The sequence below is a fragment of the Polyodon spathula genome, chromosome 35, assembly GCF_017654505.1.
Source record: "Polyodon spathula isolate WHYD16114869_AA chromosome 35, ASM1765450v1, whole genome shotgun sequence".
NCBI classification, from domain to species: domain Eukaryota; kingdom Metazoa; phylum Chordata; class Actinopteri; order Acipenseriformes; family Polyodontidae; genus Polyodon; species Polyodon spathula.
The window spans coordinates 3,705,630-3,731,054 of NC_054568.1; the positions used below are offsets into that span (position 1 = coordinate 3,705,630).

Genomic DNA, 25,425 nt, shown 5'->3' on the forward strand with positions numbered 1-25,425 from the left:
AAAAATAACTGCTTACTGCATTTGATAAAAAAAAAAAAAAAAGATTTGCACAAGATATTAAATCATTTATAGAGGCTGTTTTCATTATGCTTACAGCTGACTGGCTAACAGACTGAAAGCAATGTCTTAATCCATTGAAGTCCCAGATATATTTGTCTTTAAAAAAAAAAAAAAAAAAAAGCAAACAGTGTGGTTTTTTGTAATTTGATACATTGGTGTTTTGCAGTTAGCAAATTCAATCGTTTTTAATTTCATTGAAATTTTCTTAAATCTCTCTCTCTCTCTCTCTCTCTCTCTCTCTCTCTCTCTCTCTCTCTCTCTGTAGATAGACAGATAGATAGATACTGTCATTGTATCCTTATGTAAAGTATGTTATCATACAAAGACAGAAATGTTTTAGACCCAGAACTACACACATGTATAGCTGTAAATAGAAAGTAAAATATAAGCAGATATTTGAACAGAAAATGAAAGGGTGACTTTAGAGAGAGAGAGAGAATGTAGTAACAGACCCAAAGGGGCTAAAACACAAACGTTGAAACATCCGGTTCTATTTTTGGTGTGTAAATGTGGTCTTCCGTACGCCAGGTGGCGAACCGAATATATTTTAACCAGGAAATAAAAGCAACACTTTGAGAACATCAGCTGTGTAAAACAAAAGGAAGGGTGATGTAATCTGTGAATCTAGAGTCGATTTCAGCTAAACAGTCGCATCAAGAAATGTGTCTCCGTTTGCAATTTACCAGGTAGGTAAAAAGCACGTCTGTATTTTATAACCTCAGAAAGCGTGGTTGTCTTATAAATTGATACCAGTATGGTTTCTTCCCGTAGCATACTGTATAATATACTGTAATTTACAATAGGTACTGTGGGGGTGATTTCAATACGCGGTAGCAGTTATATTCGTTTCTAATAATAATAATAATAATTTAGTAGGTAGTCTGAGATACGTGCCCATACGGTGTCATACTACCGTGGAAAGAATTATTTTTTGTCATGTGACTATCATCTGCAGGTAAAGTCTAATCTGTATTCAAATTGAGTTTTCATTTCCTCTTTGCTTGCTCTTAAACAGTTGAGTCTGCTTATATAACCCTATAATAAGGAAATGACAATGAAGACTTTGCTAAAAATGGGATAAGTGGTATTTAAGACCTGTGATTTATATGCTTATAATCCTGAAAATGTATGCTAAATTATATAAATACCATTTTTTCCCCCCACAATCTAATAAGGCGTTTTCAAGAGCTATGAAAAACAAATATGTACCACTGCCTCCTGAATATCTCTTCGTTCAAATTGGTTAAACAATGTAGACCAGATATAAAACAAAACAAACCCTGTTTTTGTGAATAGAAGTGCATGTTTCAATGTTGTAGTTATCGTGGTCTTTGTTTTGGGGGTTACCAACAGGAATGTCTTGTTTAAATGCGTGTGTGTGTTTCAGTTCAGTGTTTTACTCCTTAAACTGAATTCTGAGGGTATCGGCTACTTTTCAAAATGTAGTTCATTTGCTTTGTTGTTATTTAAACTGTACATTTTAGTACAATCTTTGTTGTTATATTTTCATTAGGATGTGCTTCTGATTTAACACCATCAATAATTGTGTTGCATCAGATTATGCCTCAGCCTGATTTTATGTGATCCTTTTACAGCACCGGGAATACACCTGCATTGCATTTACCACATATTTTTACAAGGATGGAAATAAGAATCCTGTTGCGTAGGAGTTTCACCCATTCCAGGTTTTATTACGAGCTTGATTAGCCACAGTGTGTGGGCAACAAGCTCAGTTGTGTCTTACTAAACTCATGGTAAAACCAGGAATGGGTCAAACTGCTATGCAATGGGAGTCTTATTTCCGTCGCTGTTTTTAAGGATGATCCTTAAATAAGCACTGATAGGTGTTTGAGGCATTCCATGGTGATTTCCAATGATGTGATATCCTGCTGTGTACTATCCTGGTAGAGTTGACGCCTAAGTGCACTGCAGTTAATTCACAAATAGTTTCTGTGTGGAAGCTAACTTCTGTGAAACAATAATGGTTTATATTCCTTACCTAGGCACTGCTATCCCCAGGGACATGAAAAGTACCATGATATGTGAGCAGAGCATGGACAAGCATTATAGGAGTCTCTGTGTGAGAGAGCTTCTTCTGAGATAACTCTCAATCTGAATGAGTTATATGAACTGCACAGCAGCTACCCCTGAACCCAGAACTTGCCGGACCACGATCTGAAACCCAGACACATCCACTACACAGAAAACTCGAAGAAGATGTCCCAATCCAGGGACAACGAGGAACGAGGAGGCAAGGAGAAAGACCGCGGTGCCCGTCCCAAAGTGAGACAGGGGCGTTCAGAGGAAAGGAGGGAGTGCAGCGGACGGAGAAGAGGAAAGAAGAAGTGCCGGCTGCCTCAGGCACAGGCAGTGAAGCAGACTTTTGAATATCTAGAAGACTTAAACGCACGGTCGCCTGGGAGCAAAGGATCGCCCGTTCTGGAGCGGAGAAAAAGGCTCGGGGGGGAAGGTGCCACCACCCTTCAGGAGCTGGAATCGGACAGTTTAGTGGTGGTGGAGGAGGGTGGAGGAGGTGTCAAGTTGCCCGGCGGGCGATCCTTGCGGCAGAAGATTCAGGATGCCGTGGGGCAATGCTTCCCCATCAAGAGCCAAAACTCTCAGTCGCCCACTTTGCCCATCTCTCGGAGGAAGATCCACCTCAGCGAACTCATGCTTGATAAATGCCCCTTCCCATCTGGATCCGACTTAGCCCAGAAGTGGAACCTCATCAAGCAGCACACAGCACCCATTTCACAGCCTGCTTTGCTGGACACTCTGGGCAGCGGTGGTGGAAGTGGAACAGTAGCAGTTAGCGGGTGCGACGCTAGCTCTGGGAGTGCCAGTGGTTGTTCTTTGGTTGTAGTGGAAGACGAGGACGACCGATTGAGGGCGAGGAGACGCATCAGTATTGAACAAGGAGTAGATCCGCCACCCAATGCCCAAATCCACACTTTTGAGGTGACCGCTCAGATCAACCCCCTTTACAAGCTGGGACCAAAGCTGGCACACGGGATGAACGAACTGGCAGGGGATGACCGGGCCACTTTACAGCAGCTACGACTCCGGCAGGAAGAGCATCAGCTTCTCCAAAATCCCTTGGACACCTTGGAAGAAGCAGCGCGGGTGGCCTCTTCTAATACTGCTGCTCCTCCTCCTTCTTCTTCTTCATCTTCTTCTTCAACTTCTCCTTCTGCATTGGTAGTCGCTGCAGCTGCCCAACCAACTCTACCTCCAGCCACCCAAGAGGAGCTCTTCAAATTCCGGGACAGCTACCGGGTCCACACCCAAATTGATTACATCCACTGCCTGGTTCCAGATCTTCTCCAGATCACCAACCTGCCCTGTTACTGGGGCGTGATGGACCGCTACGAGGCTGAAGCCCTTCTAGAAGGCAAACCAGAAGGTTCCTTCCTGCTCCGTGACTCAGCCCAGGAGGACTATCTTTTCTCGGTCAGCTTCCGTCGTTACGGGCGGTCTCTGCATGCCCGGATCGAGCAGTGGAACCACAATTTCAGCTTTGACGTTCACGACCCCAGCGTCTTCCACGCTACCACTGTCACGGGTCTACTGGAGCACTACAAAGACCCCAACTCCTGCATGTTCTTCGAACCTCTTCTCTCCAACCCAACCCATCGATCCGCTCCTTTTAGTCTTCAGCAAATCTGTCGTGGAGTAATTGCCAGCTGTGCCACCTATGATGGCATCGACGTCCTCCCCATTCCTAGCTCACTCAAGGAGTATCTTAAAGAATACCATTACAAGCAGAAGGTGCGCGTTAGAAGGCTAGATACACAATGGGAGAAGGCATAGTCTTTACTGCTTCTCTTAGCTGTGGTTCACTACAGACTAGAGTTATGGCCAAAAGTTTTGCATCACCCAGAATTTTAGGATGGAGACATAATAAAAAATACAAACTGTATGAACATAATTTTGATATTTATTTAACATCATGTAATCAAAGAATCGACTAATTATTTTTACAAAAAGACTATTGTAAGCTAGAATAGTAGTACAGTATTTCATGTTTGATTTCAAAATGTCACATTTTTCGATGTGTCAATTTTTCCTTAAGTATATGGAAAACTACAAAGCAGTATGTAATTCAATGTGGTAGCTTGGCATTGATCAGCAGGTTTCTGTCAACTTTATGAAGCAAAATTAGTTCAATAAGACAAAACTTAGCCAGAGCTCTAACGATAGAAAATAAACAATAAAGGACAAGCTGGACAACGAGAACATAAACTGAACGACTCTTATTGGCTATCAGCTTCCATCCAGCCTACTAAAGTGGATTGCTGTGGTCGGACGTGACGCTTGTCTTTCCTTTTTTTCTGTTTGCCCAAAATGAGGGCCGGTATTTTTTATTTATTTATTTTTTTCATACTTTTTTAAGGATTCCAAATCTGGAATTGGAGCTGTGTGTTTTTTTTCCCCCACTGTACAAATCCTTAACGAGAACACACCAAGTAGGGCAAGACGTCACTGAAGTGGCTGGGAAGGGCAAAGATGTTAGTCTATTGGCCTGTCGGTTTTAATTTATCCTTTTTTGGTCATGGATTTTTATTTAAAGATTGGGTTGTGGAAATAACCATTGCATAGCCATTTGAGAACATGCCCTGGGAAACTGGTACTCCTGAAAGTTTTGGGTTTTTTCCAAAAATGTAAAAGCAAATGACGGATTTTTCAAGTAGCATCAAAGCGGACACAAAGCACAGAGTATAAAGAGTGTTGTGATTTTAGTCCTTCAAGCACATCGTTATTGTAGTATTGGGAATGCCAAAAAATTGCCAATATATATATATATATATATATATATATATATATATATATATATATATATATATATATATATATATATATACACACATATACATTTTGCAAAAATGACATAACAATTTAGAATTAGGCAATGGAAATAAACCTACATACATTAAAAAAAAATGTAAGTAGTGATTATATTGAGCTAGTTGGTTCGACCTGCTATGCAATCAGGGTTTTAGTTATTTTCACACTTGCACAATTTTCCATTACACTCAAAATCGCACTGAACTACTGAGCTGAGAGGAGGCAAAGCGAAGCTTCTCAAAGCTGAGTAAATACTGACAATGGCGCTGTCCACCACAAAAAAAAAAAAACTGCTATCTGCAGGACATGAACGTGAACCAGGCTAGCATTGCCCAAATTGGGCCAGCTGGAGCCTGGTAGCCAACAATAGGTCTGTTTTCTTAAACACAGCATCCTTACCCCCTGATGTTGAACTGCTATTGTTGCGTTTGCCTTCAGTACCCTACATCCCCCCAGAATTCACACGCTGATAAACTATTTTTTTTTTTTTTTTAAGGTCTGCTGGCTCTACAGCCCACAACACACAAACAGGTGCTGCTGGATAAGGTGGGGGTGGAGTGGGGGGGATGGGTGCTAGCAACTTGTGCAACTAGTACTTTTGCAACAGTTTGAAAGTGGTTTTGCTTAAGGTCCCCCCCCCCCCCCCCCCCCCCCCCCCCCCCCCCCCCCCCCCCCCCCCCCCCCCCCCCCCCCCCCCCCCCCCCCCCCCGTGGAGTCTTTTCTTCCATTCCTAAAACCTGTGAGGCATCTTGAAAGTGCTTAAGTTGCAATATTGTACAGTAAGAACTAGAAATAATGTAACATGTAAAACTTTCCTTTTCTCTGTCAAGAATATCTGGAATGAGAACACGTTGGAGACTTGCACTGTTGCTGACTGGCTCTATAAAAGGGCGTACAGTATATTTCAATGCTACAGCAGCGGTTATGTGCAGTTCAGGCTTCTCGAGTGTCCCTGTGACATTCTGCAAGCCTTTGTGAGGGGCCTCTCTGTTATCTCATGTGTTTTTCACCTGTATAATTTCAACAAGAAGACATCCCAAATCCTTATGCATTCAGTATGGTTTTGAAATCAATTGTCCTTACCCCCTTAATTTGCTTAGCTTAGCCTTGTCTAAATGTCTTCAAATGCATTTTTTGACATTTTCTGAAGACACTGCATGTTGGCCCGCACCAATTTCAGGATTTAAAACCTTTGTTACAATTACATTGATTACAACTAACAAAACCACTCTGTAAATCTTGCCGTTGGTTACAGGTGTCTCAAATGCACGCAATTTTAAAACATCGATTACAGGAAGAAACGTAGTTAGAAAAAAATCAAGCACATTGATAATGGGAAGTCCAGGAGCAGGCTTATTCACTGGGCTTGTGCTTCCGGGCCTTTTTGTGTAGACTGCCTAGGGGTTTGTACTGATGCCCATCCAGTTTGCTAAGTCTGTAGGACTGGTACCAGACTTTAGCATTGGAAGAGTGGTGTAAGTATTTATATATCTGTGCCAAGAAATGATTCAGCTTGTTACCCTGTATTTGAATATCTGTAGTTGTCTATCATAATAAGGTTCAATTACTACTAATTCATAAATACCAAAGTTTTGGGCATAGCTTTGCAATCTAATCAGCAACCAGGCGTTAGGACCAAGGATCACCTCTGATAATGCATTGGCACAGCTTCATTCTAACTAGGGTTGACTGAGTCTCGATTCGGTTTGGTTTCTTTCTGCTACCAATGGAAACAAACAGGCCGGACTTTAACTCAGTCTCCGCTGGAAACGTGGTATTAGTTCTCTGCTACTCAATGCCCTAATCACAAATATTGGGTATCACAAGCCTACATGTTCTAATTTATATGAATGCTACTGATATTATTGACTACAAAGGCAACAGAAATCAAAATAAAGGGTACCTTTTTGTTGGAAATCCTGTTAACATAAGCTATGCTACAAAAAGACATTTTGAGAAAGTTCTTATTCAAAATAAAATAGTTGGTTTGTCCAGCAGGAGGAAAAATTGGGGACTTTTAGTAGCTGCGGACCAACTTGGGGGACTGGTTACAGTGACGTACCTTCCTCTTCACAGCATTTGTAAAGTGAAGAAAAATTTACAGCACAACAATAAAGGAGGGATGAAAACTGTTAACAGATTTTAAAACCTGGAAGACATTTGAAAAGTGATTTAAGTCACAGCACCTATGAAACCTCTTATTCAAATTCTGATTATATTGTAGATGAATTTGACTGTTAAGCTTGCACAAGTAGCACTGCTGTTTATTAATGCTAATTGTTATGTTTTTGTTTTATTGTATTGACTGGGAAAACGATTAAATGTAAAATCAGAAAACACTGTATTTCTTTTTTTTTTTTAATTTTAACTGTTTCACACCTACAATTGATGGTTATATAGCGTAAGACAATTTAAATATTTGCAAAGGTGTGTGTTACATATTGAAGGTGTTCAAGCCCTGAATGTCCTTTAAAATGTTAAATTGAGTGACTAAGACCTTTTCTTAATCTAAAAAATAATTGTGAAGTGCAGAATAGAGAGAAAATTAAATTCCATTAGCTCCAAAGCCTGCTGATAAAGCAAAATAAAAAAAATAAACTTTAATGTATCATTTTGTAACAAAGATTCATATTGCTTTAGACATCACTCAAATGCAGTTCTATTTTAAACCAGCTTCAAAGCACAAGTGGTTTGATGCACGCCCACACACACTCTGCCAGAAGCTGTGCTTAGCTGAACCGGAAATATGAGAAATACCTAAAGTGTGAAGTATGAATTTGCTCCAGAACCACTTTCAGCAATGTCTCACCTGAAAGACAGAGCACAAGGAGGTTAAGTGACTTGCTCAGGTTCACAGTGAATTAATAAGTGAGCTGGGATTTGAATCAGGGACTGGTTTATCTAAAGTCGAGTTGAATCTTACTCTTTAAGTGCTGAACCACAGATAGTCCAAAATCCCTTTAGTATATATAGTGTACCTGGGACCCATCATTATATATATAATATATATATATAAATAATATAATATATTATATATATATATATTAATCAATTGTGGATTATGTGGGATTATTGGGAATAAAGGTGGAATGTTTCAGGACGAGATATGTTCTCTTCAATGGGATACCCAGCTAATGTCCAAATAGAAAATTTCTGTACAATGGTACTCCAATGATGAAATGCCGAATTTCTCCACCTGAGGGCGCTGACTGCTGGCCTGCCTCGACCACGCCCCCTCAGGTGTACGCCTGACTCGGGCCCCGCCCCCTCAGGTGTACTCCTGACTCGGGCCCCGCCCCCTCACCTGAATCGCAGGTTCTGCAGGCAAGATGGCGGCGAGGTGAGTTTGTACTCCTCCTGTTGCTACATTTTATTTTCCATTTTTTTGTATTATTTGTTTATTTTTTTCTTTCCCTGTGGGATAGCCTAGGAAGCATACATAGCGTTTGTTTTCCAAACCCGAAGGGACTTCTGCATTGCTCTTTCTCTGTTTGGGAGGATAAGGGGATTTGGCGTTTTAAAGGTAAGATATTGCTTTGCATTTCACATAATGCTAACTATTTGTTTTAGTATGTTTAAATATATGTGTTGTTGTTACTAATACCGGTAACATATAAAACCCGTGCGTTGCAATAATTTAAAATGTAAATATATTTAACTGAAGTAATTTAATAAAACACGTGCTTTCCTTTTAAAACGTTGTCTTTTATGTGTCTTCATAAGTTACAGAAACGCATTTGATGCAGTATGGGTTTTTTCCCCCCTGTGCATTTATTTATTTATTTATGTACACTATAATTTTCACGTTTCTATAGCGCATTTCATCACAAGGATCTCAAAGCGATACACACACACACACACACACACACACACACACACAATATGAAGAATTTAACCATTAAACAATAACAAGTATTTTAAATTAATTAAACAGAAAAAAAGTTAAATGTGGTTTTAATTGTCAAATTAGAAACAAACTTAAAAGGCCCGTTTGCAAAAATCATAAAAATTGCATTAAGCAAAGGACACAAATAAAGTGCAATTAAAGTGGCATTACTGAGTCACTCCTAACTCTCTGATAAACATTTCAATAGAAAAAATGAAAACGTGTAAATCGTGTTTTTGTTGGATTGTTTAATTGATTTGAGGATACTGTGTCAGGAGTGTTTTGATACTTGCATTAGCCTTTGTGTTATAATTAAAACTGAAAATAGAAAACAAATGAATAGACCATTAAAAATAAATCAACATTGATTTTGAGCCTCTCTTGCGCATTGAAATAATGCGTTCTTCGTGGTGTGTATTTTGAACGTAGAATATGAGTCTGTTGTTTACGAACTGTTTATTGGTGGTAGCAGTATTGATTTATTTATCTATTGTATTTTCTTATAGGATCTCTGATCATGTACCGGTGAACCTGGAGTCTGGTCTCCAAGTAACCACACTTCAATATGGTGTACGATCATTACGCTACTGTAAGTACAGCTTATAAACGGTCAATACTGTACTCAAGCATAGCCATGCTCACTTGTTAACTTTGGCAGGGGCAGTTAGGAAGCGTCAGATGGTAGTTGCGTGAAGAAATGCTCATTATTGCTTTTATAAGCTAATTCGCCTGTGTAAGTGATATAACACAATGTAATATACCTCTTTTGTATCAATCTGATATTCTACCATGGGCTGTTTAACATATCAGACGCTTGTGGAAATGAGAATGACTCTCTTTGAAAAGTGCTTCCTGTGTTGTTCTGTAAAATGGTAAAGTTCAAAGACATTCTGCCGCAGCTTTCATGTTCCAGAACCATTGGAAGGTCAGACTGTGTTTTTTCTTCTTCTCATAAATCAATGTTATGAACTCGTTGTGTAGAACTTGACTCTTAATAGACAATATATTCTCCGTTATTGTATTTGTATCTTATATTGTTTATTTGTTATACTGTTTTGCATACGTGTTTTTGATCACTTTTATTGCAGACGCATGGTGGTGTTGCTCTGGGTCCAGCGTTTGCTTATACCTGCCGACGCTACTGATTAAGTTTAAATGGTAAGTCAACATGTTTGCGCACACTTACAGTACGTTTTTATGATGCCTTACACTTATCAGGTGTGCAATAACTATTGCTATTCATGAGAGAGAGCGCACAGAATATAGATGCGCAAATTATACAAGCTGGACAGAAAATATGTGATTTTAAGTGTAGGCCCTACTGTAAAAAAAACAAAAACAAAACAAAACAAAAAAACCTTAAGACTTAAATAATTAATAAGACACATTGTAAAACAAAGTTTGTTTATTTGCTTTTAACATTTCCTTTGGAACACAAGATAACACGAACAATGCAGCGGCACAGCAACGATATAGGACACATTTAAACCAAAAGCTCATCGCCTTTCGGGTAATGCGCAGTGTAAATGCTTCAAGTTCATTGTGTGTGTCTTATTGTTTGTTTATTTGTTTGTTTCAGGAAAACGATGTTGCTGTTGCTCTGGGTTCATTCGCCATGCTGTTCCAGCTTCTCGTTGACGGTATCCGTTGCCATGGTGATGAGGAGGAGTAATGTAATGTCTTGTTGATTTAAACAATATTTGTATATTTTATAATTCTGTTGACGTTGTTTTATATTCTAGTAAATACAGCCTAATTGCTACAGCAGTATTTGTGCAATTGTAATAACACGCTGTCGTTGCTAATGTTTGCAAGTGTTACATTTACAGTATGCCTCATTTGTTTCCTTATATGTTTCTGTCAATTGATTCAATAAATGTGTGTTTTTTTCTTCTTTTAGTATGCCTTGTTTCTTGACGTTGAGGATGATGTACTGGTGTTTGGTGACGTTTTTTGGCAAGGAAAAGAAAATCTTCCTCTGTGCACGTGCAGCCAGTATCTAACAAACCATGCAATGCCGTTTGTTTTTAAGTTGCGCTCTTAGCGGCAAAGGGGGAACGCTATTTCATGGTTTGCTGGATACTGCAGATGCTACCCTTGGTTGCGCTGGTGAAAGTTTTCCCGCCAAAAAACTTAGTATATGGGGGCTCCAGAGCACAGCAGGGGAGGTATTTGGAGCACTCCAAACAAGGTGGTAGCCACCCCACCCCACTGGGGGAAGGAGGTGAGCTGGTTACCACCTTGCTTGGAGAGCTCCAGCTGTGCTCTTGGTGCCCTATATAGTTGTATGCATGTATGGTACCAATATCGCTGTATTGTAACTTTGAACACTCCAAACAAAAAGTTAGCCAGTCTTATCTCCCATCTAAGGAGGGAGATGAGCTGGCTTCAGTCTGGTGTGCTCAAAGTAACAATGCCCTGATATTAATACCATCTGCATACGGGTATGCACATGTACACTGCCCTCCTCCAGATATTGGGTCAACCTTGAACACCCCAATATCTGATAGAGGGCAGTGTAAATACGCATACACACTGATCAAGGGCATAGCCAGCCCACCTCCCTTCCCCAGTGGGGAAGGGAGGTGGGCTGGCTACATCCTGGTTACATTTGATTGACATGTGAAAGGACAACCCCCTCCCCTATATACTAAGTTTTTTGGCGGGAAAATTTGCACCGGCACAAAAAGGGAGTGGCCTCCACAGTACCCAACAAAAAATGAAACGGAGTTCCCCCCCTTGCCAATTGGGCAAGTTGAAAAAACAAATCTCCATTGCATCGTTTGCTAGATACTGTATTCACCACTGGTCTCAGCAAGGTTTCCACACCAAACAACTTACCCAAAGGCTGACAACACGGATCTAGAAGAAAACGATGGACAGAAACAACAATAAACAATACAACTTTTATTACACAATGAATCCAAGGCGTTAAGCGAACACACAGTCAAGCAGGCAAATAGCGATCACAATTCAACAACACGGTACACAGAAATAATCTACTGTAGCCTACATTACTGGGTTAACGCAGACACGTGACATTACTGTGCATACATTGGCAAAATACAAAACATGTAAATGTATTACTCTGAAAAAACAGCAACTTGCCAACAAGTCACGGACTCCCATCTCCTCGCTTCAACCTCCAGGAATTCTCAAGGAAGGCAGGAACGGCAAAGTTGCCGAGGAAAAGTGTATCAGAAGTCGGGCGGCTTCCCTGAAAAAAGCAGCAATAGTAATAATTAACAAAAAAAGACCTGAAACAGAATAAGCAACATACAAAACAGCAACGCTTCTTTCCGAAAGATGTAAATGCATATACAGTGCTGACTGCAAAGTCTCAAACAGAATTGACAAAACGCGCATAAATAAGCGCGACTACAATCTTGGAATACCCGGATACACCGCATCCACTTCTGTACTGAGATTTTATTTATTTACATCTCATAAATGCAGGGCAAAATGACAACCCATCATTGCCTATCTTTAACATGTAATGCATCTGGATTAAAATACATTTCGTGCGCACAACGAACTAACTATTCTGCAATGACCATGTGCTAATAAAGCAGTCATGTGCAGAACTGTACTGGTTTAATATCAAAAAGGGTAAAACGCTTGGTGTTAATAAACACATCTTCTTTCCCTTTTATTTAAACTGGAAGTGCTTTAGGTTTATGGTTTATGTTTAAAACTCTACACATACATTACGCTAATAGATCGATAAAATACTGATTTCCCTCAGATCTGTGCTTCTCCTACATCTGGTATAGTGCAGTATGATTGCTGTAGCTTACTGAAAAGGTACCGTTTCCGTAATTGTGATGTTGCTGAAAATAATTACATTTTTAATTGTTACCAAAAACAAAACGGAACGCAAATATTTAGTTGGCAATGCAGTCTAATAATGCACAATAATCTGTGCGAGAAAGTAAACCCCACTTACCATGAAACAAGCCTGAAGGAGTCACCGATTTCACATCCTCCCATAACACACATAGACAGGACCCAAGATCCATCTGCTTCTGAAAAGAAATAAACTGATAGGAATCAAGGTACACAAAACGGTTTGGACGATTCCATTCGTACTGTATTTAACTTGTGCCATTGTAATGTCCAATATACAACACAGACATACTCTAGTGCTAAGGCTATTTTTTTGTTGCAATTGTTTTTTCAAGCTAAATGTTACATTGTATATATAAATGATTGCATGTGAAATGTCAAAGTGCATGTGAAAAACAAACGCGAGTTTCTATTCCAGATCCAGTTAGGACGTATTTATTGGTCATGCAGTGCGGGTAACGTTCTGGAATGAGCATGTCTGTTTTCAGAGCGCATTCCGTCACCAGTATATTTTAATAAAGTGTACATTATTATGCACGAATCACGTGGGTGTGTAAATGTATCCCTGAGTAATTATACAGGTTCTATGTGTGAAGGAAAGCATGTGTGCATGTTATATGCCTTACTTAGCCTAAAAATATGATGTATTACAAATAAAGAAAACATTCCTATAAGTAAAGGTGCACAGTACAATATAATTACACAGGTATATGGGACGTTTTGGTCATTTAAGTTATATATATATATATATATATATATATATATATATATATATATAGATAGATAGATAGATAGATATAGATAGATAGATAGATAATACATTATTGATGTTGCATTCATCTAATTTAAGTTTTTAAAACCATATTCTAATCGAAATGTGATTAATATTAGTCTACCAGGTTTACAGAAACAAGATAACATATACACATAAAGACGCTTCATTCGCTTCTAGCTAATATGCCGCCTCAACAGCAGTCAAAAATGGTTTGCAAACAGAAATGTCTAAAAGGTGACCAAATTGATAATGCAAATTAAGCTCTCGTGGAATATGGAATTTATGCAATAAATACGAAAAAAAAACAACAACAACTAACAAACCAACAAACAAACACACCTACCTTAATGAGGACGATGTTTTTTTTAAACTTCGTACAAAACTGCAAATGTTACACTGTAGTCCGCTAGAACTATCCACAGAGGTAATAATAATATCAATAATAGTAATAAACAATTAAAAATAAAAATAAAATAAAAATTCAGAGAGACCAGCAGCACAAACTCGCCTTACCGCCATCTTCCCCGCCGCACCTGCGTTTCAGGTGAGGGGGCGGGACCACAGTCAGGACTACACCTGGAGGGCGTGGTTAGCGTCAGCCTTACATCTAGAGAGGCGTGGTTAGCGTTCGGACCACACCGGGAGGGGGCGTGTCCGAAACGGGACTCCCCGGCTCCGCCAGGTGGAAAATATCCGTTTATTATCTCATTATTGGTTCAGAGCCCGACTGTACAACAGTTTACAATGCAAGAAGCGAAGGTGGATCTTCTTTAAAGAAGGACGTGTACCAAACAGTCTACTAAATGGATATGTCACCTGCGTTTATATACTGAGACCCACGTTCAAAGTCAAAGAATTAGAAGGCAATAAAACGTTTTAAACACTTAACAGATTCTGGTAACACGTGTCCCATTGGAGACCAGATGCATGCAGATTGTTTAATCAAAACCAGACAAGTGTGTTTCAAGATACCGCCTTCCTCAGTGCAGCAAGAAATGATGTCAGCTGACTCATAGTTTAAATGTGTCCATGGAGTTGGAATGGTGTGACATCACAACTGCATGAAAAGTTCAAATTATGACATCTGTATGGCCTGCACTATGTCACCCACTTATGTGAAGAATTTCCACATGTGGTTTTAATTTACATTATATTATGTAGCAGGATGAGAGAAAAATGTAGTCCAGGTGGTGCTAAAGGACTACATCCCCCAGAATGCCACAGGAGAGAGCCAGGATCAGGTACACCTGGCATTAATAGTTAATGACTGTCACTTGCCTGTAATTAGCAGGCAGGTAGGCATAAAAGCTTTTGTTGTTGTTGTTGTTGTTGTTCAGAGCACTCTGTGTGAAAGCAAGAAACTGGCAGTGTGGTTCATAGAAAAAGTTAATGTGTGCTTCTGAAGTTTATTTATTTATTTATTTTTTTAAAATCGGTAAACGTCTTAGCCGTCCAATTTTAATTAGAACCGTGAAGAAATAATTTAGTTTAGTACGTTTTCTTTTATATCTGTTCGCAATAAAATTCCACTGAATAGCTTAAATCAAATTTTTGTGTCGGGGCCTGCTTAAAGGGTAAAATAAGTTAAAAATAAGTTTACTGTTTCACAATTACTTCAAAACTGGTGGTAAAGTAAAATAGAAATGATGTGTGGAATCTAAAAATAAAAAAAGCTTTTGACCTTTTGAAAGGTTGTGATAATTTTTTGTTTAGACCAGTAAAAGGTATCCAATCTTCTTTTGAGAAATATTAGACTGCAACATGGTATGACATTTCTTTTCATTTGACATGTACTAAACAGGTACTATAGCTCTTCATAGAGAGAGAGAGTTTTATTCCGGTATGTGAAATAGATAAATGAAGCCAATAGAACTGTGCATAGGAACAGTAGAATTCCACTTGTAGTGGGCTTGTACAGGGCTGTAGTTCTTGACCACTCTCTCAGAAAGTCTACCTACTTAGTATGTTTCCATCTATATAGACAAAAGAAAAAGGAAGGAGGGAAGCATCGAGAAGGAAAACAGAGCGGTTATCTACTCCGAAACAGAGACGTATGATATCGTCTTGACTTTAGGGAAAGACACTTTTGGGTAAGTCGTTAAGTTGGAATCGAGGTAACGGGGAGATAGCTGCTGTGAAGATCTTTCAAAGTGATGCTTACAGGAGCCGGATTATTGAACAAGCTGAAACTCCTGGCTGCCGTTTTCCATTCTTAATGTGACCATCTCCTTTACATAATATTACCAGAATATTTATCACAAATGTTATATACAGAATAACCTGTTCTTAAAATGACAAGATTCATCACAATCGGACAGTTCTTTAGGATGAGAGATGCCTCCATATATGCTTATATTCTCATAGCCCTATGCTCTCGCAATGAAGACGCATACACAAGGTTAGTTTTCTTTAAATGTATTATAACAAAGGTATGAATGTCCTCAAAATAATGTTTCAGCCTTCATAAAGCAGCAAAACATGAACAATTTGAAACTGCTTAAAAAGCTGTTTTACATCCCCCCCCCGGCACCAGTACCCAGTACAAAACAACACAAAGCTGCATTTACACAGAAAAGGGGGTTCAGGCTCCACTTGTACACATCTCACCCTGCACACCCACCATTGCTGTAAAGCAGGAATACTCTGGAAAGCTGAAATAAAACCAGACCAGATTAGGAAATAACGAATGCACAAAAATGATGTTCTTTAAAAAAAAAAAAAAAATCCATAGGCTATCGTAACAACCCACTTTTGGAGAAAAAAATGAAATAAAATCTACCATTAACCCTTTTAGTTCTGAATTATTTTTGTCGGGGCGAAGAATTAACTCCTTTATTGAGTATGCATGAGAACAGGTCACTTCTTTTTTTCATATTTTTTTAAACCCTACGTCAGACTGAGACCTAGGAGTCCTGTGAGGTTCCAACATGATCTCACCAATTCATTGTTGATGGTGTGTCTGTCTCCTACATAAAGTCATAATTTGTATCAGCTCTTTGCAAGTCTCGCTCAAGCTCGCCATGGGCCTGACTCACACAACTTTAAAGATAGTTTTAAGGAATGTTTTTTTTTTTTTTTAAGGATCGTTTTTTCTTTATCCCATTTTGATGAAACACATTGTTTTCAACCACTATTTAAAATCCTTTACATAAAAAAAAAAAAACCAAACCAACAACTTTTAACTCTTTGCATTCAATAAAAGCTTAACATATACCCCAATTGTTTAGAGCTGATCTTTAGATGTGCTTGACCGCTTGCATTATTTTATAAAGAAGCCATTTGTATGGTAAGACAGTAATGACACAAATTTAAAAAAGTACATTATTGGTATATTTGTATATGCAGTTCCATAGTATCTGGTCTGCTTTTATAAAGTTATGCATAGAACATAAGAATGGCTACCTGTTAAGGGTTTGGTAAAACAGGTATTGCATTGATTTCAGTTTTAAGTTTTGTATTGTGGGTTCAATCCACAAATGGAGAGCATTTCATTTTCACCTTTCATCAAATCCTGTTGAAACGCTTAGTCTCTTCTCCTGTAAGCTGCAAGTACTTGAGTTTCAGTGGGATTGCGTTTCATCACACAATGAATAGCTAGAATTCAGGTCAACAAAATGTAAAATGGTACAATGCATAGGAAACTAATAAATGACTAGTTTCATAGACCCGGATTTATACTACCCTATACTACCTTAGGTAGTCCAAGACTAGTGCAAAATAGGGGTCTGTGAAACTTGCCGCATTTAAAAAAAACTGGTTTGGCTGCTAGGTTTGAGTAAAAACACAATTAAGAGCCATGGTTTAGTTCAAAAACGATTGAAATGGGATGTCTTCACACAGAAATTGTGTTTTTTTTTTTTTTTTTTTTTTTTGCTGAGATGCCATTATGAATGTAAGACTATGAGAATGTAAGACTATGAAGTTAAAGAACAGGATAACTAGCTTGTGTTATATCTATGTAAATGTGCTTTCAACTAGAATCAGGAGCCATTAATTGCCTAGATAATGCAACTTTGGCTAGGTCAGCCAGCATTTCATTATGGGAGTAGATCTAGTGCCAACTATATATATATATATATATATATATGTGTGTGTGTGTGTGTGTGTGTGTGTATGTATACACACAGTATATTTGAGTAACTGTAATAAGAGCTACTCAGTTGCAAATATTATAACATGGTAAGGGAACACACACAAAAATCCAGTCAATGTTCAGGATAAATATTATAGACTTTTAAAAGAATAGTCTAAAGTAGTGGTACTCAACTCTGGCCCTCGAGATTTACTCCAGTCCAGGTCTTTACTCCAAGCAGGTTCTGATGTAGTTAACTGAAGCTGCTAAGAGGCAATTAACTAATTTAGGTCCTGGTTGGAATACAGACCAGGACTGGAACAGATGTCAAGGGAGTGGAGTGCCAATGGTCTAAAGGAGTACTATTTCTTTCTAGATTGTAGTGTACAACAGCGCACACACACCTTTCCAGCCTTGTTCAAACCACTGTAGACTCTAGCATTTATTTTCAGTTGTCCATTTCAACAAATTCCAAAGGTTAAACAAACAAAAAAAAAAAAATCCAATATATAGGTTAGCAGACAAATACAGTACCAAGCATTTACAGAGAACTGATTTTTAATTCCCAAATAAAAAGTCAAGCTCTCTTCTGTAGAAACAAGATGCATTAGTGTCAATGTAAAGGCAGCTCAAGTTTTTCTCCTTCTTTCTCCCCCATACGTACAAACAATAACAAAATAAAATTACACAATAAGCACAGCTTTAACATTGAAAAAAAATACTTTTTTTTTCTTTTTGCTTACTTGCCTGCACAAAGCAAAAGCAATTATAAACCAAGCGACTACACAACAATTTTCATAATGTATTCATGGTTACCAGCCATAGCAAAGAACACAAGTTATTCATAATAAAACATATCTAAAATAACATCTGTTTTTTTTTTTTTTTTTTATTGTAAAGAGGACCCTTTTCATGTAGAAATAAATAGTTAACTATTGTCTCTGTAAATACTAGGAGGGTGTCTCCATTGGTGTGTATTTTTTCTTTACTTTTTTTTGCAGCAAACCTTTTATGCATTTCCTGTAACTATGTCTTGTAAAAGTATTTGAAAAAATCACCACACTGAAGGGACAATAGGCATTTTAGAAGGGGGAGGGTATCTTGTCAAGACAAACTTGTTTTAGGGTTGCACATACAGAAAACTTGTGCTTTATGTCTAAACCACACAAAAAATAGATATAGAAAGTTGTTATTTTTAACTGCTTGCTGAAGTTTTTGCTTTCTTGGTTATATTTGGTTTAGATACGATGTTATTAGCACACAAAGCTATAGACAAACACATGGTCACATTACAAGAGGTAACAAGTTTTAGGAAAATATTTTCCAGAAAAAAAAAAAAAAAAAAAATCTAGTATACGTATTTTCTAAACTATGCCTGCCTCCCATAAAAACAACTAAACAAAATAACTTCAGCAATTTATGGAGTAATTAAACCCCCTTAACCATATTTCTTTCCCTATCTTTTAATCCTATAAAATCTGAAATACTGGTGCAGAAAAATTGAGATTTCTTTCACTTTTTAAACGATTAAAAAAAAAAAAAAAAAAAAGTTATCAACCAGAACCCAAATGAACAGAAAACGCTGCTTTTAATATTTGAAATGCAGGTTTGAGTTTAATGTAAGTGCTCTATGCCTTTCATGTAACTGGCAAATGAAAAGCCTTGTGCATTATCCTACTTGTAGAAGATGTGCTCTCCAACGCCAAGTGATTCTCTATACAAGTTAGTGCCCTTTAAAAGAAAAGGCAATATTTAGAAATTGTTATTTGAAATTTAACAACATTGCGTGGTTTTTCATTACAAAAAAAATGGTGGAGTCTTTGCACTGGGGCTAATTACTACCAAATCGAGTCCACTAAATAGTGCTTAATCATACTTGGCGATCTGAACAAAAGCTTTACAACTGAGGAAAATCACCTTCAACTTACAGGATTGTAAACTTAGGTTTCCAGTCACAGCTTAGCTTCTGTAGGGTGCTTAAGTAGCTAGTTTAAAAAAAAGTCACAGGTCAAACTACCAACCATACAGGTGAAAGGGAATCAGACCCCAGTACCTGCCCATTGCCTGATTACTGTTGCAGTCACACAACTGGTCAGACACCTAGTCACAATCAAAAGAATACAACTGCTACAAGTGAGACAGCACCTTAAGACTGATAATTCTATAGTGTTACTTGTCCTGTGAATTTTGGTAGTGTTTGCATTTTAGTTTAGTGCTATCCATGGACGATTAACCCTGTCTGGCAACCCCTTTCTAGTTTAAGTAGTCAAAGGCAATTTTTTGTACGAATTGTCAATTTACTGAGCAATTAAATATACTGCCACTATTTGGCTGGGTCAAGTGAAATGAGTATTGTCCCTTCCTAAGTGTGGTTTGGAGTATGGTAAGAGTAGCATGTTTGAAAATGGAGGACTGACAAGACTGGGGAGCAGGCAGTATATGCATCACTGCAGTTGGGCGAGGTACGATTTCGGATTTAATACACAAGATGGACAGTTAAACAAACAAACAAAACAAAACACATCCAAAAACAACCCTATTTACAACTGATTTTGCTTTCCAAGTTTCATGCAATCTACAAAGACATGGCTTACAGCACTGAGACATTTTCCAATATTCAAAGAAACAAATCTTGAAAACATATCACTGTGACATTGCTATACAAATCAAAGAAAAAAGATATCAAGCAAAGAGCTATGCTTACACAACTGAACTGAAATGTGTGTTTCCCTCCTTTGTTCAGTAGGGCTTTTGATGGGGCTAGCGAGCCGAATCTTTCTTTACTTTAATATGGTATTTGCCTCTTTTTATTTCAGCTAATTGTGTTAACATTTGAATATACGTTTTTGACTGAATATGTCCCAGCACAATCAAGTCGGCCCACCCAGTATCACTCCTGCTTTGTAACGCATTGGCTAATTGCTACTTGGAAGTGAAGTTTTAGCTGCACACTGCACACAAAGTAAACGGTAACCTACAAAATCCTTTCTGCGACTCTCCCTTTCCCACTGAACCCTCCGACGAACTCGACACAAAGATTGCCCCTAGCACAGACGGTCAAACATTTGGGTTGGCCACAATACTAAAATACACCCCAGTCTACTTAGAATTAAAAAAAAAAAAAGTCATTATATAAGCAATTACACCATTTCCCTCCACACATGTATATCAATCCCTGTACACTGAGATTCATAGGGATTGCTTTAAATTGAATTTGAATTGCTTTTTTTACATTTCACGTCCTACTTCTTGGGTGCGGTTCCATTGCTCCAATACGGAAGAGTCATCGTTCTAAATCTGCCTTCACTGGCTTTAACCCTGCTTTCAGCTAGTCCAGACTGAACAGATCTTCCTCATTCCATTCATACCATGTGACAATGGAACCATTCACTAAGCCCCACCTACCCTGTGTGTATCAATGACAAGTAGGTGGGGCTGGCATAGTTCTTGCACGCTTTGAATGGAAGGAGAAAGTCTGTTAATTCCCAGCATTATCTACCAACATCTAAGCCACTCAAAGCCAGTAAAGGCACATTCTGAAAATTATAACTCAAAACAGTAGCAATCCACCAGGTGGTGCTGTCGAGATATATTGAGAATGTCTTGTATGGGGTTATCCCACCAACATACACAAAACAAACAAAACAAGAACCTTTATTTGTTGTTGTACTTGGGGATGGGACATGGAACACTGCAGTATCTTCACTTGCTATTGACTCTTCAAACTCAAACCATCTACACCAGACACACAGGAAACACATCCATCTCAAAGGCAAGAAGCACCGGTTTTGAGGTTCCAAACAGTTTAACTCTTGAGCAACATTAATAATCCACTAACAGAAGTGCAGATACTGGTCTCGAAATTGACTCCATTCCAGATTTGAAAGATCACCACATTAGGAGTTAGTAGAATTCATTGTCCCTTTACCTAACAAGAATGAATCGTCTCCATTAACATTATGTAGCTATGAAGGAGGAAGATTTGTAAAAATCCGATTATTATCCGACTGTGCTGGATACCCAGCTTGGCCACAATTCACTGTCTGTTAAGAAACAACACATATCCAATAGCACCCTGCATTAAAAAGCTTGCTGTGTCAGATTTAAAGTCACAACAAGCTACTACTAAAACTACCTTCTAAGAGAATTGCCGAATAAGAGATCCACAAGCCAATGTTTTTTTTTTTTTTTTTTTTTTTTTAAGTCTACAATACACGGATTCCTTTAATATAGCAGTGATCAAAACAGTTCTGTTATGATCCAGAGTACAGAAAGCTGACAGAAAGAAACACGACAAGAATCTCCTGGGGGGGGGGGGGGGGGGGGGGGGGGGGGGGGGGGGGGGGGGGACTATGAGAAAGTGGGGTCTATTATAATGAACAAGTGCATAACGTGATAGTGCCACTCTGCACTGACCCGGTCTTGTTTAAAAGATTTACAGACCACCTTTTTCACTTCGAAAGAGGCCACGGCTGGTTTAGGGTGCCAATATTTAAAGCTGCCGCTGTTTACAAGATCAACACCGAAACAGCTTTCCGTTTTGTATTTGACTACAGAAAATGTCAACATGAAATGATATGGTAAACCTAGGAGTATGTATTAGCATTAGATTTCTACTAGATTTTAGCAGTCGGTAAAGGAATTACCAAAAGACAGGGGTCTGCGCTGGGGGAAAGACTGTTGCCATAAACTGACCTCACATTCAATTCAAGATCTCTTGCACTCTGGAATAGATAAAGAGTGACAAAGCTGATTCGATTGCTCTTTGAGAAGATGCAAACAAATGCTATAAACCCTTATTAAATGCCACTGTTAGATAAGCAGATGCACAAGGCTTGTAATGCTCCCCTGGTTTGTCAGTCCAACTTGGTACCTCTTTCATTCAGACCAATAAACTCACTGAAATATCTGCAATAGACAATAACACCTGCAGTAGGTATTCATAATCTCCCATAAGAAACAAAAACATAGCTCCACTTCAAAAACACCTATAGAAGTATTCAGGGTCTGCTTTTTGGGGCTAAGCGAAGTCATAGAAGGGGGAGATAAAGGTTAATCCATTGAGTCAGAAAGACACATTGTTTGCGCACCCCAGAAGCAACCCATGCGTTACAAATCTGTTAATATTTCACTTGCTTTAATTCAGGACCTCAGATATAGCTAGAATATTTACACACACACACACAAAAAAAAAATAATACGCCTACTGTCTAGTCTTAACATTTGTTAGGTAAAAAAAAAAAAAAAAAAAAAAAGAAAAATCCCTAATGGAAAATATTGTTGAGGGTGGGAGAAGCTGTTTAGTCTAGTTTTGGTCAATGTGTGGGATAGGAGAGGGAAAGCTGTAGCTCTTTTGTTTCCTGCTATTGGGATAATCAGATCTCTTAATTATGGTTTTGACATATATCCTATATAACCTTTTAGGTGCATTTTATTTATTTATTTATGTTTTAGGTATTGCTTCTATCCATATTTTATGGCTTGGGATTTGAAAGATTTAACAAGCATCCACATTGCTGCATTCTGCCTCCATAGGCCCAGACTAGTATTACCCTTACACTACCTTGGTATGGGTCTAAAATGTTAAACTAATGTGTTTCGACTTGCTTTGTATATAAACTTGGTCTCAAAACAACATTGTTGATCAGAATCACTTTGCACATAACTTTCATAGGTTCTCAAATACTCTCCCCTGGTACACCAGAGAGTAAGCATTAACCCACCTCCACTGGATGCAAGAAATACCACATTGTTCTATATGGGGTTTTATGCCAATGTGCTTCTTGTACCCACTAGGACTAGTGTAACTGCTGGTCAGCAGTGTACAAGATGAACTTCCACAGAGGATAAAGTCATGAGGAAGTGAACCAAAAATGACATACAGAGCAATTCAAAGCAGCAAGAATAATAGAATAATCGAGAATTTATTGGAGCATACTCGGTTGCTCTTTAGGGTAAAATGAGTGCTGGTTGGTGTCGACTTTTACTCTCCAACACTGTTAACTACTATTCCCCTACAGCTGAAACCTACCACACGTCTCTCAACAGTTAATATCCTTTGGCTGCATTCCCAGCAGCTGTTTCCTTACTCCAAACTCCTAAACGTCTATTTAGAAATCGAGCACAAATGTGTACCAAGCAAGAAAACAAAAACAGGTTCAATTCTTGCTGTGCGTGCAATTACTGTACGGATGTGTCAACAAAGGTCTGTGTGTAAAAGAGTGTGTATGTGTAAAAAACCTCTGATGTGAACTTGTGTCGAGACAATGCTATCATACGTTTAAAGGTTTTAAAGTTATCTAAAATGAGGTATTGTTTCAGGAGACCTGTCAAGCCAGGCAGCGGAAACAAAGGAATCTTAGTTCCTGTGACTTCAAACCAAAGCAGGTTAGGCAGGGAGGAGAGTGAGAAGGCAAGTCTAAATAACATTTGGGTCATTCCCACATTCTGCAATAATGTGTATGGTCTTTGTTTAAAGTGCTTTCCAAACCCGGCAAAAAAATAATAATACTTCCAGAAAGACGTATATATACACACACACACTATATATATTTCCTCCATAATAAAACTGTTTAAGAGAGTCGTTATGGAGGCAGAAAAGAAAGATGCGAGTGAGTGGCTGCCTCACAAACAGCTCAAGATGTTGATCGCTGTCTGGTAAAACACAATGAAAGCCAACTATAAGAAAACCAGTTGCACGCAGATGACTTGTTTTCTGTATTAGACTTCAATCTCTTCATCGCTGGATATATAGGGGAAGGTTCAATGAAAGTAATTCTGACTATAAGTGCAGGGCTATGGTTGCCCTTCTTTGATTTTGAGATTTTATATATATATATATATATATATATATATATATATATATATATATATATATATATATATATATATATACACAAAAACACAAAAGAACAGCAACAAAAAAAATACGTTTTTTTTTTGGCAAACAAAGTACCGTTTGTACTTATAGTAAACAACAAAAGCGATAAAAATTTCGCTATAATACGTCTGTAAGACTAGAGAAGAGGCATTTTTTTTAGCTCTAAAAAACAGGATCAGTCATGTTGAGATAGTGTGTGTTTCTTTCCAACCCACTAGGGTTATGATACCCAAACTTGAAGAAAACTATTACAAATTTTAAGTGTTGGGTGGGGGGGGTGGGGGGTGGGTGGGTGTCGTTTCTTTAAAGAGGTTCAAGCCACAACTTGACCATATTTAAAAAAACGTTGTTTTTCAAAATTAAGGTAGTTCAGACCCCCTTTCCCAAACTAAAATCTCATGACCAGCACAAACCAGCTACCCCCCCCCCCCCCCCCCCCCCCCCATGGCAATTTTGCTTTACTTGCAGTAAGAGACAGACACTTTCAATATAGTGGATAACTACTGACTTTAAATCTGAGTATTCAAAACTCTTTTTCTTTGCCTTGTTTAAATGAAGGACTCTCAATTTTATTTTAAATAATAATAAACCTTAGTTAATAAGTATAATAAAGTAGAAAAATATGAGAGAACATACACAGTTAGTTTTTTTTTGTTTTGTTTTTTTTGTAGTGGCCATTTGCTGTACTTTGTTGTTTGTGAGTGGCGGTTTATCCCTTAGCTCCTGTATAAAAAGCCATCCAGGATAGGTCTTCTATATAGTGAAGTGGAGCCTGTTTTGTTGTCGTTTTCAGATAGTTGATGTTCTGTCCATGCCATCTGTAAAGGGAGAACAAAAAAAATAAATCAGACATTTAAATGGGAGCTATCATTGGGGCGTTGAAAGATGATTTCTATCAAATAATATATCCGAAACACATTACAGCCACTGATTTTATAACAAACTGATTTAAAGATAATTCCACGTGCCAGAGAAAATGTTTGGATTATTTTTTAATGTACATTGGACAGCATTTTATTTAGTTTCCTTTAGAAGGAATTGGAAACGGGAATTGATTTAAA

The 25,425-nt window shown here is 38.2% G+C and overlaps 2 protein-coding genes and 2 long non-coding RNA genes across 11 annotated transcripts in view; 2 read left to right on the plus strand and 2 right to left on the minus strand.

Annotated features, from left to right (window-relative positions):
- Positions 1-633: 633 nt before the first annotated feature.
- Positions 634-3,978, plus strand: socs9 (suppressor of cytokine signaling 9). Its single transcript, XM_041234645.1, has 2 exons — positions 634-746; positions 2,064-3,978. The coding sequence occupies exon 2, from the start codon at positions 2,278-2,280 to the stop codon at positions 3,868-3,870; it is 1,593 nt and encodes a 530-aa protein (XP_041090579.1). The 5' UTR covers positions 634-746; positions 2,064-2,277; the 3' UTR covers positions 3,871-3,978.
- A 4,006-nt stretch (positions 3,979-7,984) lies between these two features.
- Positions 7,985-10,668, plus strand: LOC121303832. Of its 2 annotated transcripts, XR_005947878.1 has the most exons (5): positions 7,985-8,245; positions 8,331-8,428; positions 9,298-9,380; positions 9,880-9,949; positions 10,371-10,668. It is a non-coding gene; the product is annotated as an uncharacterized LOC121303832 (long non-coding RNA). The 2 variants fall into 2 exon arrangements; XR_005947877.1 differs by having other exon boundaries at positions 7,985-8,428.
- Positions 10,669-11,683: 1,015 nt separating this feature from the next.
- Positions 11,684-13,957, minus strand: LOC121303894. Of its 3 annotated transcripts, XR_005947885.1 has the most exons (4): positions 13,926-13,943; positions 13,756-13,824; positions 12,738-12,816; positions 11,684-12,008 (listed from the first exon to the last, which is right to left on the minus strand). It is a non-coding gene; the product is annotated as an uncharacterized LOC121303894 (long non-coding RNA). The 3 variants fall into 3 exon arrangements; XR_005947886.1 differs by having other exon boundaries at positions 12,738-12,813; positions 13,756-13,957; XR_005947884.1 differs by having other exon boundaries at positions 13,756-13,956.
- A 1,861-nt stretch (positions 13,958-15,818) lies between these two features.
- LOC121303880 (protein Smaug homolog 2-like) overlaps positions 15,819-25,425 on the minus strand; it is a 34,809-nt gene continuing 25,202 nt past the window's right edge. For all 5 annotated transcript variants that reach the window (XM_041234735.1, XM_041234731.1, XM_041234736.1 and 2 more), the window contains 2 exons: positions 25,001-25,182; positions 15,819-16,063 (listed from right to left, as the gene is read on the minus strand). In XM_041234735.1, the coding sequence (XP_041090669.1) occupies positions 25,154-25,182 (29 nt within the window). In that variant the 3' untranslated portion in view covers positions 15,819-16,063; positions 25,001-25,153. The remainder of the gene's footprint in view (positions 16,064-25,000; positions 25,183-25,425) is intronic.